Source organism: Dromiciops gliroides, chromosome 2 (assembly GCF_019393635.1).
Source record: "Dromiciops gliroides isolate mDroGli1 chromosome 2, mDroGli1.pri, whole genome shotgun sequence".
NCBI lineage: Eukaryota > Metazoa > Chordata > Mammalia > Microbiotheria > Microbiotheriidae > Dromiciops > Dromiciops gliroides.
The window spans coordinates 460385940-460402353 of record NC_057862.1 but is presented as its reverse complement, the minus strand read 5'-3'; the positions used below and the strand labels follow the sequence as shown (position 1 = coordinate 460402353).

Sequence of the window (16414 nt, the reverse complement as noted above, 5' to 3'; positions counted from 1 at the left end):
CACTCCAACCCCTCAGCATAGCACCAGAAACAAGGGTCTCCCATGGGACTCAGGGCAACATCAGTGTAGCACCAGGTAAATAGCCAGGGCCTACAGCCTCTTGGCACAAGAAGCCTGAGACAGTGCCCCTTTCACCCTGGGGAGCAGAACTCACATTCAAAAGAAAGGAAAAAGACCAAGAAAGATGAGCAAAAACCAACAAAAAAAGAATCTGACCATAGAAAGTTATTATGGTGACAGGGAAGATGAAGACACAAACTCAGAAGAGCACAATAATGTTGAAATAACTATGGGTGAAGCCCCAAACAAAAACAAGAAGTGATTTAAAGCCCAGAAAGAACTCATGAAAGAGCTCAAAAAGGATCTTAAAAATCATAAAAGAGAGGGGCAGCTAGGTGGTGCAGTGAATAAAGCACCGGCCCTGGATTCAGGAGGACCCGAATTCAAAGCTGGCCTCAGACACTTAACACTTACTGGTTGTGTGACCCTGGGCAAGTCACTTAACCCCTAATTGCCTCTCCAAAAAAAAACCCCCCAAAAAAATCATAAAAGAGAGGTAGAAGAAAAATTGGGAAAAGAAATGAGTGTTAAGGGCTAAAATTCTAGCTAAACTGTCTAAAATATCTAATGAGTGGTCGCCAATAAATTATAAGCTTTAGCAAGAGTTAGACTTTTAAGCATTTATTAAGGAGAATAAGAATTTGGTAAAGAGAGAAGAAAAGGCCTAGATTCCTATCTATTAAAGGGAGAGCGCATTTCTAGCTCCCTTCTCCACCAGTGTCCCCAGGAAAAGAGAAAGAGGCAGAGCACCCGTCTCCCCCTTCTTCCTCCCACCCACAAACATCACTTCCTGAGGCCAAAGAAAAGACCCATGGTCTTGTCCTCAGAGACGGTCACCTCATGGCGCAGCTTTTCTATAGTAAGTCTCCAGCAGGTGGTGTCATTCCAATCATTACATGAGAGTGATGCAAGAGAATTTTGAAAAAAGAGTCAGCAGCTTGGAAAAAGAAAACAACTACTTAAAAAGTAGAATTGGCCAAATGGAAAAGGAAGTTCAAAAGCTGAGGGAAACATCTTAAAAGTCAGATTGAGCAGATGGAAGCAAATGACTCTATGAGACATCAAGAATCAATCAAAGTTAAAAGAATAAAAAAAAAAAGAAGAAATTATAAAATACCTCATGGGAAAAACAACTGTCCTGGAAAATAGATTCAGGAGAGACAATGTCAGAATCATAGGACTACCTGAAAGCCATAATCAAAAGGAGAAACTGGACAGCATCTTTCAAGGAATTATTAAGGAAAACTGCCTTGATATACTGCAGAGGGCAAAACAGGCATTGGAAGAATACACTGCTCACCTCAGGATCCCCAAATAAAAATTCCAAGGAATGTTATAGCCAAAATACAAAAGCGTCAGGTCAAGGAAAAAATACTACATGTGGCCTGAAAGACATAATTCAAATATCAGAGAGCCACAATCAGGATTATACAGGATTAGCAGCTGCAACATTGAGGGATCAGAGGTCATGGAATATAATATTCCAGAAGGCAAAGGAGCTAGGAGTACAGCCTCAGACACTTACTACCTGTGTGACCCTAGATGAGTCACTTAACCCTGTTTGCCTCAGTTTCTTCATCCTTAAAATGAGCTGGAGAAGGAAATGCTAAACCACTCCAGTATCTATCTTTGCTATGAAAACCCCAAATAGGGTCATAAAGAGTCAGACACAACTGAAACAACTGAACAATAACCAACTTGGGAGATGTTCCAGAATTTGTGCTGTACTGTTATACACTCTTTAGAAAACAGGCTGACCACAACTTTATAGGTAATAGATTGGAATAGGGCATCAGCCTAAGGATTCTTTCCTTAAACAGGAAACTACTAGCCTATTATCTGTAGGAAAAGTTCTTTGAGTTGTTTTTCTGAGACATTATCATGAGTCTACTACAATGTGTCAGGCAATTGTGCAGGGCATTGGGAATGCAAAGGAAAAAGAAAGAAATAATCCCTTTCCTCAAAGAGCTTACTTTCTATAGGGAGAGAAGATGTACTCATATAAATATATGTGAAATAAAGGCAAGGTATTTGGGGGGAGGGGGAGGTAAATGGGTGGCAGAATCAAGAAAGACCTAATGGGGTCAGCTAGGTGGCACAATGGATATAGCACCAACCTGGATTCAGGAGGACCTGAGTTCAAATCCAGTCTCAGACACTTAACACTTACTAGCTGTGTGACCCTGGACAAGTCACTTAACCCTCATTGCCTCACACACACACACACACACACACACACACACACACACACACACACAAAAAAAAAAAAAAAAAAAAGGAAAGAAAGTTATGTTGGAGCCAGACATGGATAGGCTTTAAATAACAAAGAGGAGTTTCATGGATGGATTATAGAGGGGAAACACTTGAAGGAAGAAGATTAATAAGCAGTTAATAAAATATTATAGCAAGAAGTGATGCGAGCCTGAACTAAGGTAGGGGTCATGTAAGTAGACTGAAAGGGGAAATTATAATTGTTGTGGAAGTAAAATTGACAAGACTTGGTAACTGACTGGGTATGGAGAGGGGGTGTTGAATATTATAATAGAGAACTGAGGATGCTTCTGAGGTTGTCAACCTCGATGACTGAGAGGATGGTGATATCCTTCACAGAAAGCAGTGGACTTTTGGGGAAAGTTCTATTTTGAAAGAATGAGTTTTGTTTTGGACAAATGTCAAGTTTAAGATGACTACAGGACATCTAATTTGAATTGTCCAAAAGGCTATAGAATGAGTCAGATCGCGCATTTAGGAGAGATGATATTACCTAGAGAAATCATAAAACAGAAGAGAAGATTGGTACTAATCTATCTACATTTGCTCAATTAGTGTCTGTTGTAATCAGGCATTTGTTTTTAAGATAGTTTGAGTTTTTTAGTGCAGATTGTGAGCAAGGAACAACGCAAGGCTGATTAATTCACTTACAAATTAAAATGACCTCTTTAGCCTGGTATTCTAAAATCTACATTTGAAATAGTTATACTGTACTACAGAAATGAAAATATTATTAATATCTTAGCTGTTGTCTTGTGTAAAACTTAACATCTCACAATAAAAATCCTGAAATGAATAGCTTTCAAGTGTTGGTACTTGATGACCTATCTATAATGAAAATCTAGGGTCTCTGTTTGAGTGTTAATACTTGACACCAAGGGTAATCCAATTCAACAAATATTTATTAAGGCATAGAGGTGTGAAGCATTGTGCTTGGAGTGGTATATACAAGGAAAAAAGAAATCTAAGAGTTTGGGGGAGGGGCACATGAAACATAAATTAAGGTAAAGAAATATAAAGACTATACCATGAGAAAAAGATACCAAAACAAAAAGATCCCAGTCATAAAACCCAGGGGAGGAGAAAATATCTAGAAAGTGGGGGTATTCAGCAATGTTAAAAACTTCGGAAAAATAGAATGAGGGCTGAAAAAAAAGGCCATTAGATTTAGGATTTAAGAATATATATATACAGGGGCAGCTAGGTGGTGCAGTGGATAGAGCACCAGCCCTGGAGTCAGGAGTACCTGAGTTCAAATCCAGCCTCAGACACTTAACACTTACTAGCTGTGTGACGCTGGGCAAGTCACTTAACCCCAATTGCCTCACTAAAAAAAAAAAAAAAAAAGAACATATATACAGCCTTCCCCATTCTGCCCAAGAACAATAAGAAAAAATAGATTGTATAGAAATACGGGTTCAAACTATGGCACTCAGACCTTCTTTGAAGCTTAAGAATTCAAGACTTGCCCCTTCTGTGGTATGTATAATCCCAAATTAATGTTAATCTTATGAAATAAAAATCATTTTAGGAATTTGTCATTGAGAGAAATAATTATTAATAACCAATGATTTGGGGAGATCTAATGTTCCTCCCTTTTTCTATAGTCCTAGTTTTAAAAGTTCAGTCTCTTGAAGGACATTATTGATAATAAGATTGGACTTTCTTGTTCAGGCCCCACTCAGGTCTGGTAGTCATTGTGCTCTACTCAGGTTTGGGTAGGGATAGATTCTTTGAATGGGGGTGGGGTGGGGTGGGGAGGCAGTGTAACTTAAGAAAGATATGACTTAATCAAAGTTCAGGTCCAGCCCCTCATTGTAATATTCATTCTCTCATTAATTATTTTTTTTGTTTGTTTGGTTTTTTTTTTTTTTTTTAGTGAGGCAATGGAGGTTAAGTGACTTGCCCAGGGTCACACAGCTAGTAAGTGTTAAATGTCTGAGGCCGGATTTGAACTCAGGTACTCCTGACTCCAGGGCCAGTGCTCTATCCACTGTGCCACCTAGCTGCCCCTCTCTCATTAATTATTTTTTTTTGTGTTTTTTTTTTTTTTTAGTGAGGCAATTGGGGTTAAGTGACTTGCCCAGGGTCACACAGCTAGTAAGTGTTAAGTGTCTGAGGCCGGATTTGAACTCAGGTACTCCTGACTCCAGGGCTGGTGCTTTATCCACTGTGCCACCTAGCTGCCCTCCTCTCTCATTAATTATTAACCATCCAGAGTTGATTACCATCCTGGGGGACACCCTCTCCCAATGGGCATGGGCCTGCCTCAGAAAAGAGACAGCCAAATTACCATCCTTTTATTAATAAACATGCTGGCATTATTAATAAAATTATTAAATTACCCAGAATTATGTCTCTCAAATTTTTTAAAAAATGTCACATCATGTAGGCATAAAACAGGGGACTTGGTTTAAGTACCCTTGTATTTAATTTCTTTGATTTATGTTGATACCAGTTGCTTATCATTTTTGAGCATATGCTAGGTTCCTTACAATACATGGTTTTTGCTTTCAAGAAGTTTATAGTTTAATAGCCTATATGGTGTCCACAGATCCTGGATTTTCTACGAGATTCCTAATTTTAAGAAAGGGATATATTATATTTCTATTTTTGTCAGACCATGTGCTCTGATTTGGTTTTGGAAAATATAGCCCCCTAGTATACATTACTTAAAAAAAAAATCCCACACAGACATCACTGTGATGGTTCATTTTCAATTTTATAGCTAGGCAGATTCCAAGAGGAAATCATAGGCTAGGACAAATGCTAAAAGACTAAGACTTGTGGTTATCCACCATAAATTGGCTTTACAACTAAATTTGGAAATTGGCAATGTGGCATCTGGCATAGGGAAGAGGAGGTAGCCGCATAGGGAAAAAAAAAAGCACTAGCTTGGGAGTTTAAAGACCAGGTCAGTTACTAATTTGCTCTGTGACCTTGGAGACAGGTAGCTTCTCCTGTCTGGGCCTCAGTTTTCTATTCTGTAAAATTAAGAGATTGGACTAAATAAAAGTAAAGGTACCATCCATCCTGGACATTCCATGAGCTTGCCGCTTCTTTGCCTTCTCTTACAACTTCTGTGTTCTAGTGGAACCATCAGAAAATCTGCTCCCCACCAAAGCAGATAAACCATCCACTTTTTTTTTTTTTTTAGTGAGGCAATTGGGGTTAAGTGACTTGCCCAGGGTCACACAGCTAGTGTTAAGTGTCAGAGGGTGGATTTGAACTCAGGTACTCCTGACTCCTGGGACGGTGCTTTATCCACTGCGCCACCTAGCCGCCCCACCATCCACTTTTACCCATTGGCTTTCTTTTTTAGAATGCAAGCTCTTCCAGGGCAGGGGATTGTTTTTTTGTTTTGTTTTGTTTTGTTTTTCTGAGGCAATTGGAGTTAAGTGACTTGCCTAGTGTTGTGTCTGAGGCTGGATCTGAACTCAGGTCCTCCTGACTCCAGGGTCGGTTCCCCACCTAGCTGCCCGGGCTTGTCTTTTTATTACAATTTTATCCCCAGGGCTTAGCTCAGAGGTTTGGCATATATTGTTTGTGGTCTACCTGCCTCCTAAGGCTCCTACCCTTTCTTTTTTTTTATGTAAATGAACCTTTATTTTTTTTTCTGTCCCTTCAAGTTTATTTTTTTCTGCTTAGAATTTTATTTTCTAAATTACATGTAAAAACAAATTTTGACATCAATTTTTAAAAACTTTGTGTTCCAACTTCTCTTCCTCCCTCCCTTCCCACCCTCCACCCCCTCCACCCCCAAGAACTCAAGCAATTCAATATAAGTTATATATGAGCTCCTCACGGTCTTGGAGGCGACCCGTTTCTCAAAGATGGTTAAATAAACTCTGTGCCTGGTCTGTATGAATGGCAGTGCCTCGGGCTCCTTGCTAGGCAAGGAATTTTTTGATGACTAATTCTTTCCTCTATAGAGGGGAAAGACTTGAAGCAAGGAGAACAATAGGAATTTAATGAAGTATTACAGCAAGAAGAGATGAGGGCTTGAACTAAGGCAGGGGCCCTGTGAGTAGGCAGAAGGGGCATGCCTCGATTTTCCTCATAATTTTCACTCTCTCCGCCGGGATTTCTGAGGCCTTAATTTCTTGCTCGACTGGCTCAGGCCCCTGACCACCCTCTCCTATCAGGCCAGCGCTTAGCACAGTGCCCGGCAGGCACATAGGAAGGTCTTAAGAAACGATGACTGCCTAGGGCCGCATGAACTAGAATTAATTTTCCATTTCTTCCTCCACGTCCTCCTTTCAGCTAGTTTTTCTCTTTCTTCATCTGTTAGAATGAGGACATTGTACTCGACAATCTCTAAGGTCTCTCCGGGATATGACAATTCACAAATTTATAAGACAATCCACAAGCCGTCGCCCTCTCAAGAGACTGCGTCAGCCCATTTAATAAGACACATTTTCCAGGCGGCCCTCTCCCCTCCCCCAACTCTCTCTAGGCAGAGGCCAAAGCCCATTAGAGGCGTGGTTCCGGCATAGACTTGTATGCCGCTGTGACGCCTGCGCAGAATTGGAAAAGTTGAAAATCGCTGTGGCGCCTGCGCAGAGTTGAAAGTCTGGAAGTCACTTGCGTAAGAGCCTTTACCACCTCTGCTCCCAACGCATACTCTCAGCACACGCAGCCACCCAGCCCCACTTCTGCGCATGCGTAAATTGATGGGGGCCGAAGGGAGGAAATGAGCGGTGACTCAAGCGGAAGTGTTGCAGGATCTGCGCGCGCGCGCTACGGGAAGTGCTTGTGGAGCCACCATGCTTCAGGATTTAGACTTGATTGCAACTATTGGGGAGGACGATGAGGGGCCCCTGGAACCAGAGTCCGACAGCGGAGATGATGAGGAAGAGGTAGGTCGGGATTGCCTGAGTCGCATCGTGGTTCAGTGGAAAAAAGTGCTAGGAGCTAGGAAAGGACTGGGCTGGAGTAAGATACTGGAGGGCAGGGGCTTTTTCCTTTGTCTCTATTTCCAGCTCCTAGCCCTGATTCCGGCAGTTGGCTAGTGTTTAATAAATGCTTATTAATTGATTGGTGGGAATATTTATCTTGCAGCCTCAATACAGAGGGCCTTGTTATTGTGGAAAGAGAATAGCTGATGATGAGGTCAGTTAACATGTGATTCATCAGTGTATATGAGATATTTGATAATAACTCTTAATGCCAAGTTGGTAAACAGAATGAGTGCATAATAAAGGTACAAATTGCTTCGTAGGTTCAGAGGAAGAAGAGAGCATTTTCTTTTTCTTTTTTGCGGGGCAATGAGGGTTAAGTGACTTGCCTAGGGTCACACAGCTAGTAAGTGTCAAGTGTTTGAGACCAGATTTGAATTCAGGTCCTCCTGAATCCAGGGCCGGTGTGTTTACCCACTGAACTACCTAGCTGCCCTGAGAACATTTTCATTGAAAGTAATCAGCCTTGGGGGTGGCGAGGTGGCGCTGTGGATAAAGCACCGGCCCTGGATTCAGGAGTACCTGAGTTCAAATCCGGCCTCAGACACTTGACACGTACTAGCTGTTTGACCCTGGGCAAGTCGCTTAACCCCCATTGCCCTGTAAAAAAAAAAATTAAAAAAAAAAAAGAAAGTAATCGGCCTTAGAGGCTTAAATTGTTTATTGGCGGGGCAGATAGGTGGTGCAGTGGATAAAGCACTGGCCCTGGATTCAGGAGGACCTGAGTTCAAATCCAGCCTCAGACACTTAACACTTACTAGCTGTGTGACCCTGGGCAAGTCACTTAACCCTCATTACCCCGCCAAAAAAAAATTGTTTATTGGCTGGGTTTTGAAAGTTGGGTAGGTAGTACCAGTGGATAGAGTGCCAGACCTGGAGTTTAAAGATGGCCTCAGACACTTACCAGCTGTATGCCCCTGGGCAAGTCACTTACCCTTGTTTGTTTCAGTTTCCTCATCTTTAAAATGAGCTGGAGAAGGAAATGGCAAAGCACTCCAGCATCTTTGCCAAGAAAACCCCAAATGGGTCAGGAAGAGTGGTTCAGGACTGAAACCACTAAAAGACAACAATAGAATTTCAGCAGTTGAAAATATTAGATATAGGAAGGCATTCCAGCCTTGGGAAATGGTGTGAACAAAGACACAGAAATCACGAAGTTTGAGGAAAGGTAAAGTAGATAAGTACTTTGAAGCACATCTTGAAAAACAGTTTTAACCTAGTTATGGAGGGTTTTTTTTTTTCAGATTTTATTTAGTAAAGATATGTTTCATAGGATTTCTTTTCAGTTCTCAAAAGAGTTATACAAATTTGTTTAAGAAAAAATAAAGGTTTCAAGTGAGACTGAGATTGCTTTCATCTTGTAGTTTTCCCATATCAACTCTGCTGGGCACCAACTCTGGCATCACTTTTTCCCCATTATTTTCTTCAGGAGCCCATTGTGCTGGGCAGAAAAAAGCAGGCACTACGGAAGAATCGGAGTGCTGATTTCAATCCAGACTTTGTTTTTACTGAAAAGGAGGGAGCCTATGATGGGAGCTGGGCTATGGCTGATGTCATGAGTCAACTCAAGAAAAAGGTGAGTTTTGTAGTCAGAAGAAAATTTAAGATAGGGATCCTGATTTATTTGTGGGTCAAGAGAATGGATTCCAGAATGAGAATATTAGTTACTTAACTTGCCATTTGGTATTCATATATCCAATAGACCCTGGAGTGCCATTCAGAAGTATGCTATGAATTTTTAAAATTTTGATAGCTTTTGTTTTACTTCACCTATATTTACGAATATATCCCTCTCCCTTATTCTCCAGAGAGACCCCAGAAAGCAATCCTCTATAACAAATAATAATAATAAAGAGTTCATGGAAACTAGTAAGTGTCAAGTATCTGAGGCTGGATTTGAACTCAGGTCCTCCTGAGTCCAGGGCCAGTGCTTTATCCACTGTGCTACCTAGTTGCTCTATACCTTTTATTTAAAAAAAATTTTGAGTTGCAGATTATCTCTCTCCTTCCGTTTCCTCCCACACAAATTGAGAAAACAAGCAATATGATACCCATTAGATGTGAAGTCATGCAAAACATTTCCATATTAGTTATGTTGCCCCCAAAAAAGATAGGATTTAAAAAGTGAAAAACAATATGCTTCAATATACTCTGAGGTCATCAGTTCTCTCTTTGGAGTTTGATAGCATTTTTCATATCATGAGCCCTTTGGAACCCTTGTAGATCATTGTATTGATTAGAGTAGCCAAATCTTTCACAGTTGATTATCATTAAACTATTGTTATTACTGTGTATAATATTTTTCTGGTTCTACTTACTTCATTTGCAACAATTCATATAAATAGTATTCCCCGGTTTTTCTAAAGCCATGCCCTCATCATTTCTTAGGGCATTATGATCATATACTACAAGTTGCTCAGCCATTCCCCAGGTTTTTTTTTTTTTCCCCCGGTAAGGCAGTTGGGGTTAAGTGACTTGCCCAGGGTCACACAGCTAGTAAGTGTTAAGTGTCTGAGGCTGGATTTGAACTCAGGTACTCCTGACTCCAGGGCCGGTGGTTTATCCACTGTGCCACCTAGCTGCCCCAGCCATTCCCCAGTTGATGGTTGATGGTTGATGGACATTCTCTCAATTTCTAATTCTGTCAGCACAAAGAGCTGCTATAATTTATCTAATCTATAGTGATCTAGAGGATTTTTTCATTTGACCTTTGATTTCTTAAAACTGCTTGTTCACAGCCTTTGACCATATCAATAAGGGAATAGCTCTTATTTTATAAATTTGGCTCAGTCCCTTATGGATTTGAGAAATGAGGGCTTTATCTGAGAAACAGTTTCCAGCTTTCCTTCTGGTGTTGGTTGCGTTGGTTTCATTTGTACAAAACCTTTTTTCTCCCCCAATCTTAGTGGTATTTTATTTTTTCCCAGATACATGTAAAGATAATTTTCCACATTCGTTTCTATAAGATTTTGAGTTTCAGATTTTTCTCCCTCCCTTTCCCCTTCGCAAAGTCAGCATCCAATCTGATATAGGTTATATATGTACAGTCATGTTAAACATTAGTCATGTTGTGACAGAAGAATCAGAACAAAAGGGGAAAACCTAAAGAAAGAAAATAAAAGAAAAAAAACAGTGAAAATAGAATGGTTCAATCTGCATTCAGATTCCATACTTCTTTTTCTGGATGTGGAGAGCATTTTCCATCATGAGTCCTTTGAAATTGTCTTGGATCATTGTATTGCTGAGAAGAGCTAAGTCTATCACAATTGATAATCATATAATATTGCCATTACTGTGTACAATGTTCTCCTAGTTCTGCTCACTTCACTTAGCATCAGTCCATTGTCCAGTTTTTTCTGAAATCTGCCTGCTCATCATTTCTTAGAGCACAATATCATTCCATTACATTCATATACCACAACTTATTCAGCCATTCCCCAATTGATGGACATTCCCTCAATTTCCAATTTTTTGCCCTGACAAAAAGAGCAGCTATAAATATTTTTGTACATATGGGTCCTTTCTCCTTTTTTATCATCTCTATGGGTTATAGACCTAGTAGTGGTATTGCTGGATCAAAGGGTATACATAGTTGTTGTTGGTTTTTTTTTAATTTTGGTGAGGCAATTGGGGTTAAGTGACTTGCCCAGAGTCACACAGCTAGTAAGTGTCAGGTGTCTGAGGCCTGATTTGAACTCAGGTACTCCTGAATCCAGGGCTGGTGCTTATCTACTGTACCATCTAGCTGTATACATAGTTTTGTAGCCTTTTGGGTGTGGTTCTAAATTGCTCTCCAGAATGGTTGGATCAGTTTGTAACTCCACCAACAATGTATTAGTGTTCTACTTTTCCCACATCTCCAACATTTATTATTTTCCTTTTTTGTCATATTGGCCAATCTGATAGGTATGAGGTGGTACCTCAGAGTTATTTTAATTTGCATTTCTCTAATCAGTAGTGATTTAGAACATTTTTTCATATGGCAATAGATAGCTTTGACTTCATCAGAAAACTGCCTGTTCATATCCTTTGACCATTTCTCAATTGGGGAATGACTAGTATTCTTTTTTTTCCTGATAAAAGTATTTTATTTTTTTCCAGTTACATGTAAAAATAGTTCTCAACATTTGTGTAAACAAGCTTTCCAATTTCAGATTTTTCTCCCTTCCTCCCTCCCCTAGACAGCAGATAATCTGATATAAGTTATATATTTACATAGTAACATTAAACATATTCCTGCATTAGTCATGTTATAAGAGAAGAATCAGAGCAATGAGGAAAAACCTCAAAATAGAAAAACAACAGCACCAAAAGCAAAAGAAATAGTATGGTTCAATCAGCATCTCTACTGACTAGTATTCTTATAAATTTGATTCAGTTTTCTTTATATTTTAGAAATGAGGCTTTAATCAGAAACCATTGACTGTAAAAATTGTTTTCTAGCTTTCTGCTTTCCTTCTAATCTTGGCTGCATTGGTTTTGTTTGCACAAAAGCTTTTTCATTTAATGTAATCAGAATTGCCCATTTTGCCTCCTGCAGTCCTCTTTTTCTCTTGTTTAGTTATGAGGTCTTCCCTTTATCAATAGTTCAGACAGGTAATTTTTTTCTATGCTTTCTTTCTTTCTTTTTTTTTTTTAGTGTGGCAATTGGGGTTAAGTGACTTGCCCAGGGTCACACAGCTAGTAAGTGTTAAGTGTCTGAGGCCGGATTTGAACTCAGGTACTCCTGACTCCAGGGCCGGTGCTCTACCCACTGTGCCACCTAGCTGCCCTTTTATTCTTTCTTAATTGGTTTATGATACCTTCTTTACGACTAAATCATATATACATTTTGACCTTATGTTGATAATATGATGGGAAATGTTTGTTTATGCCTATTTTCTGCCAGATTGATTTCCAGTTTTCCCAGAAGTCTACTACCTAACTTTTCTAAAATTGTATTCATTTCCTTAACTTTATTATGATTAGATTTATCTAGATTTATCTAGTTGAAGTCCCTGACTAATATAGTTTTATTGTCTGTTTCCTTCTGTTGCCCATTTTTTTTTTTTAAGTGAGGCAATTGGGGTTAAGTGACTTGCCCAGGGTCACACAGCTAGTGTTAAGTGTCTGAGGCTGGATTTGAGCTCAGGTACTCCTGATTCCAGGGCTGGTGCTCCATCCACTGCGCCACCTAGCTTTCTGTTGCCCATTTAACTTGTCCTTTAAGATTTTGGAAAGGGAGGGCCAGCTAGGTGACACAGTGGATAGAACAGAGAGGCCCTGGAGTCAGGAGGACCTGAGTTCAAATCTAGCCTTAGACACTTGACATATACTAGCTGTGTGACCCTGGATAAGTCACTTGATTCTGATTATCTTTGGAGGGGGGTGGAGGGGCAGAGCCAAGGTGGTGGAGAAAAGGTAGGAACTCACCTGAGTTCTCTCCATTTCCCTTCCAAACAACTTTAAATAATGTCTCAAAACAAATTCTGAAGCAGCAGACTCCACAAAATATGGGGTAGAAATAGTTTTCCAACTCACAACAGCTTAGAAGCTTGACTGGAAAGGTCTGTTGCACAGGGTGAAGGTGGAATGCAGGCCATGCCCCAGCAAATGAGCAGCAGGTCTTGGGGAGGGTGATTGAATAATCACCAGCAGCAGTTGTTGCTTCTGGAGCTCTCAGCCCACAGATGGTAGGGATGAGGGTGAGGTCTGTACAGCTGGTCAGAGGGAGATTACATGGTACCTTTGCTGCTGGCACTGGGTGCAAGAGTGTTTTATTGCCCATATTGAATCTGGGTTGAAGTCCTGGTTTGTAGTCTCAGGGTGAGGAGGAGCACTAGCATAGCAGAACATTTTATTTTTTTTTTAGTGAGGCAATTGGGGTTAAGGACTTGCCCAGGGTCACACAGCTAGTAAGTGTTAAGTGTCTGAGGCCGGATTTGAACTCAGGTACTCCTGACTCTAGGGCTGGTGCTCTATCCACTGCGCCACCTAGCTGCCCCCTATAATAGAACTTGTGACCTCAGAGAATGGGGACCCTGGTCACAGTTCTTTGTGGCTGCTCACAAAGCAGAGCACAGAACAGGAGAGTAGAAAACACACCTGTCCTTAGATCAAATCACTTTGGAAGAACTGAAATCATACAGATCCCACAGAATTTGCTCTGAAAATGGCAGCATGAGAAACTTTAATCTTGGGCCATTCTCTCTCCCTTCTTTCCTCCCTCCCCCATAGCAGAGCCTAACCTAATATAAAGTAAAAATTCAAGAAATAGGCTAGAAAAATTAGAAAATATTAAAAAAATATCCTTGATCATAGCCAGTTATTATGGTAACAGGGAACATCAGAACATAAACTTAGAAGAAGACAACAAAGTAAAACTACTACATTCAAAGCCTCAAAGAAAAATGTAAATTGGTGTTAGGCCCCCAAAAAATTCCTGGAAGAGCTCAAAAAGAAGGATTTTAAAAATCAAATAAGACAGGTATAGGAAAAATTGGAAAAAGAAATAACAGTGATGCAAGAAAGTCATGAAAAAAGAATGAAAAAAAAAACTTGGTAAAGTAGACATTAAAAAATACTGGAGTATTTATAAGTCACTTAACCCCAATTGCCTCACTAAAAAAAAAAAATACTGGAGAAAATAATACCATAGAAATAGGCCAAATGGCCAAATGGTTTTAAAAAAAAAAAAGGGACAGCTAGGTGGCACAGTGGATAGAGCACCGGCCCTGGATTCAGGAGGACCTGAGTTCAAATCCAGCCTCAGACACAACAATTACTAGCTGTGTGACCCTAGGCAAGTCACTTAACCCCAATTGCCTCACCAAAAAAAAAAAATGCACAAAAACCCACTGAAGAGAAGAATGCTTTAAAAAGTAGAATTGACTAAATGGAAAAGGAGGTACAAAAGCTCACCGAAGAATAAATTCCTTTAAAATTTGAATGGGGGGGGGTAACTAGGTGGCACAGTGGATAGAACACCGGCCCTGGAGGCAGGAGGACCTGAGTTCAAATCCGGCCTCAGACACTTAACACTTACTAGCTGTGTGACCCTGGGCAAGTCACTTAACCCCAATTGCCTCACCAAAAAAAAAAAAAAAAAAAGAATGGTTAACATTTGAATTGGGTAAGTGGAAATTCATGATTTCCGGAGAGATTAAGAAGCAATAAAACAAAAAGAATGAAGAACTAGAGGAAAATGAGAAATATCTCATTGGAAAAACAATGAAACTGGAAAATAGATTGAGGAGATAAATTTTTTTTTCATAAAGTTATTTTATTATTTTCCAGTTACATGTAGGTATAGTTTTCAACATCTGCTTTTATAAGATTTCTAGCTTCAAATTTTTCTCCCCCCTCCCCAAGACGGCAAGTAATCTCATGTATATATATAATCACATTACACATATTTCTACATTAGTCATGTTGTGTAAGAAGAATTAGAGCAAAAGGGAAAAACCTCAAAAAAAGAAAAACAAAAAAAAATAGTATGGTTCAATCTGCATCTAGATGCCACAGTTCTTTTTTTCTGGATTTGGAGAGCATTTTCTATCATGAGTCCTTTGGAACTGTATTGGACCATTGTATTTTTGAGAAGAGTCAAGTCTATCACAGCTGATCAACACACAATGTCATTGATGCTGTGTACAATCTTCTCCTGGTTCTGCTCATCTCACTCAGCATCAGTTCATGTAAGTCCTTCCAGGTTGAGGAGAGAATTTCAGAATTGGACTACCTGAAAGCCATGTTCAAAAAAAATAATCTTAGATAATCATATTTCAAGAAACTATAGGCAAATTGCCATAATATTCTAGAACCACGGTGTAAAATAGAAACTGACGTTACCAGTCACCTTGTGGAGAAGATTCCCAAATGAAAACTCCTGGAAATATTCCAGAGCTCTCAAGTAAAGAAGAAAATAATACAAACCACCAGAGAGAAGTAATTCAATTATCATGAAACCACAGTCAGGATAATGCAAGATTTAGCAGCTTTCTTATTAAAGGCTTTTCAGAAGGTTTGGAATATGATATTCTAGAGGGCAAAGGAGCTAGGATTATGACCAAGAATTACCTACCCTGCAAAACTGAGTATAATCCTTCAGGGGGAAAAATGGATATTCAGTGAAATAGACTTTCAAGTATTCCTCATGAAAAGACCAGAGCCCAATGGAACATTTGACTTTCAAATATAAGACTCAAAAGAAGTACAAAGAGGTAAACCTATTAAGAGAACTCATAAGGGATTTAATAAGGTTAAACTGTTTATATTCCTTCATGGGAAGATGATACTTGTAATTCCTAAGAACTTTTTCATTATTAGGGCAATTAGGAGTATACATGGATAGAGGACATTGGTATGAGTTGAATATGATGGGATGATTATCTAAAAAAATAAAATTGTAGCCTTGGGGGGAATGGAAAGGAAAAGGTACAATGGGGGTAAGTAATCTGACATAAAAGAGTGATGAAGGAGCTTTTACAGAGGAGGGGAAGATGGGAGATGAGGAGGGGGCTCATGAATCTTATTCTCATCAGAATTGGCTCAAAGAGGAAGTAATATAGACATTTACATGGGTATAGAGATTTATTTTACCCTATAGGAAAATAAGAGGGGAAGGGGACAAAAAGGGAGGGTCTGATAGAAGGGAGGGTGGATTGGGGGAGGTAGTCAGAATCAACACTTTTGAAGATGGACAGGGTGAAAGATAGAAAGAGTAGGACAAACAGAAAGTACTGAAGGAAATACAGTTAGTAATCATAACTGAAAAAATGTTTACACCAAGTTTCTCTGAAAAGACCTCATTTTTTAAATATAAAGAAAACTGAGGCAAATCTATAAGAATATAAATTAATTGATAAATGGTCAAAGCATATGAACAGGCAGTTTTCAGACAAAGTGATCAAAGCTATCTATAGTCACATGAAAAAATGCAAATTAAAACAATGCTGAGGTACCACCTGTAAGGTCTAAAATTCTAGCTGTGATGTCTAAAATCTAATGAGTGGTCGGTCACTTTAAATTAGAAGCTTTAGCTTCTAATTAAGTATTTATTAAAGTGTATTAGAAATTAGTGAAGAGAATGAGAGAGGAAAACAGATTCCTTATAGCATGGAAAATCCTAGTTTAAATCTATTTGG

General features: G+C 39.4%; 1 protein-coding gene across 1 annotated transcript in view; it reads left to right on the top strand.

Annotated features, from left to right (window-relative positions):
• The first annotated feature begins 7033 nt into the window (after positions 1-7033).
• Positions 7034-16414, top strand: part of DDX27 (DEAD-box helicase 27) — a 28860-nt gene continuing 19479 nt past the window's right edge. Inside the window, exons 1-2 of the mRNA XM_043988190.1 lie at positions 7034-7190; positions 8719-8865. Coding sequence (XP_043844125.1) covers positions 7098-7190; positions 8719-8865 — 240 coding nt within the window. The 5' untranslated portion in view covers positions 7034-7097. The remainder of the gene's footprint in view (positions 7191-8718; positions 8866-16414) is intronic.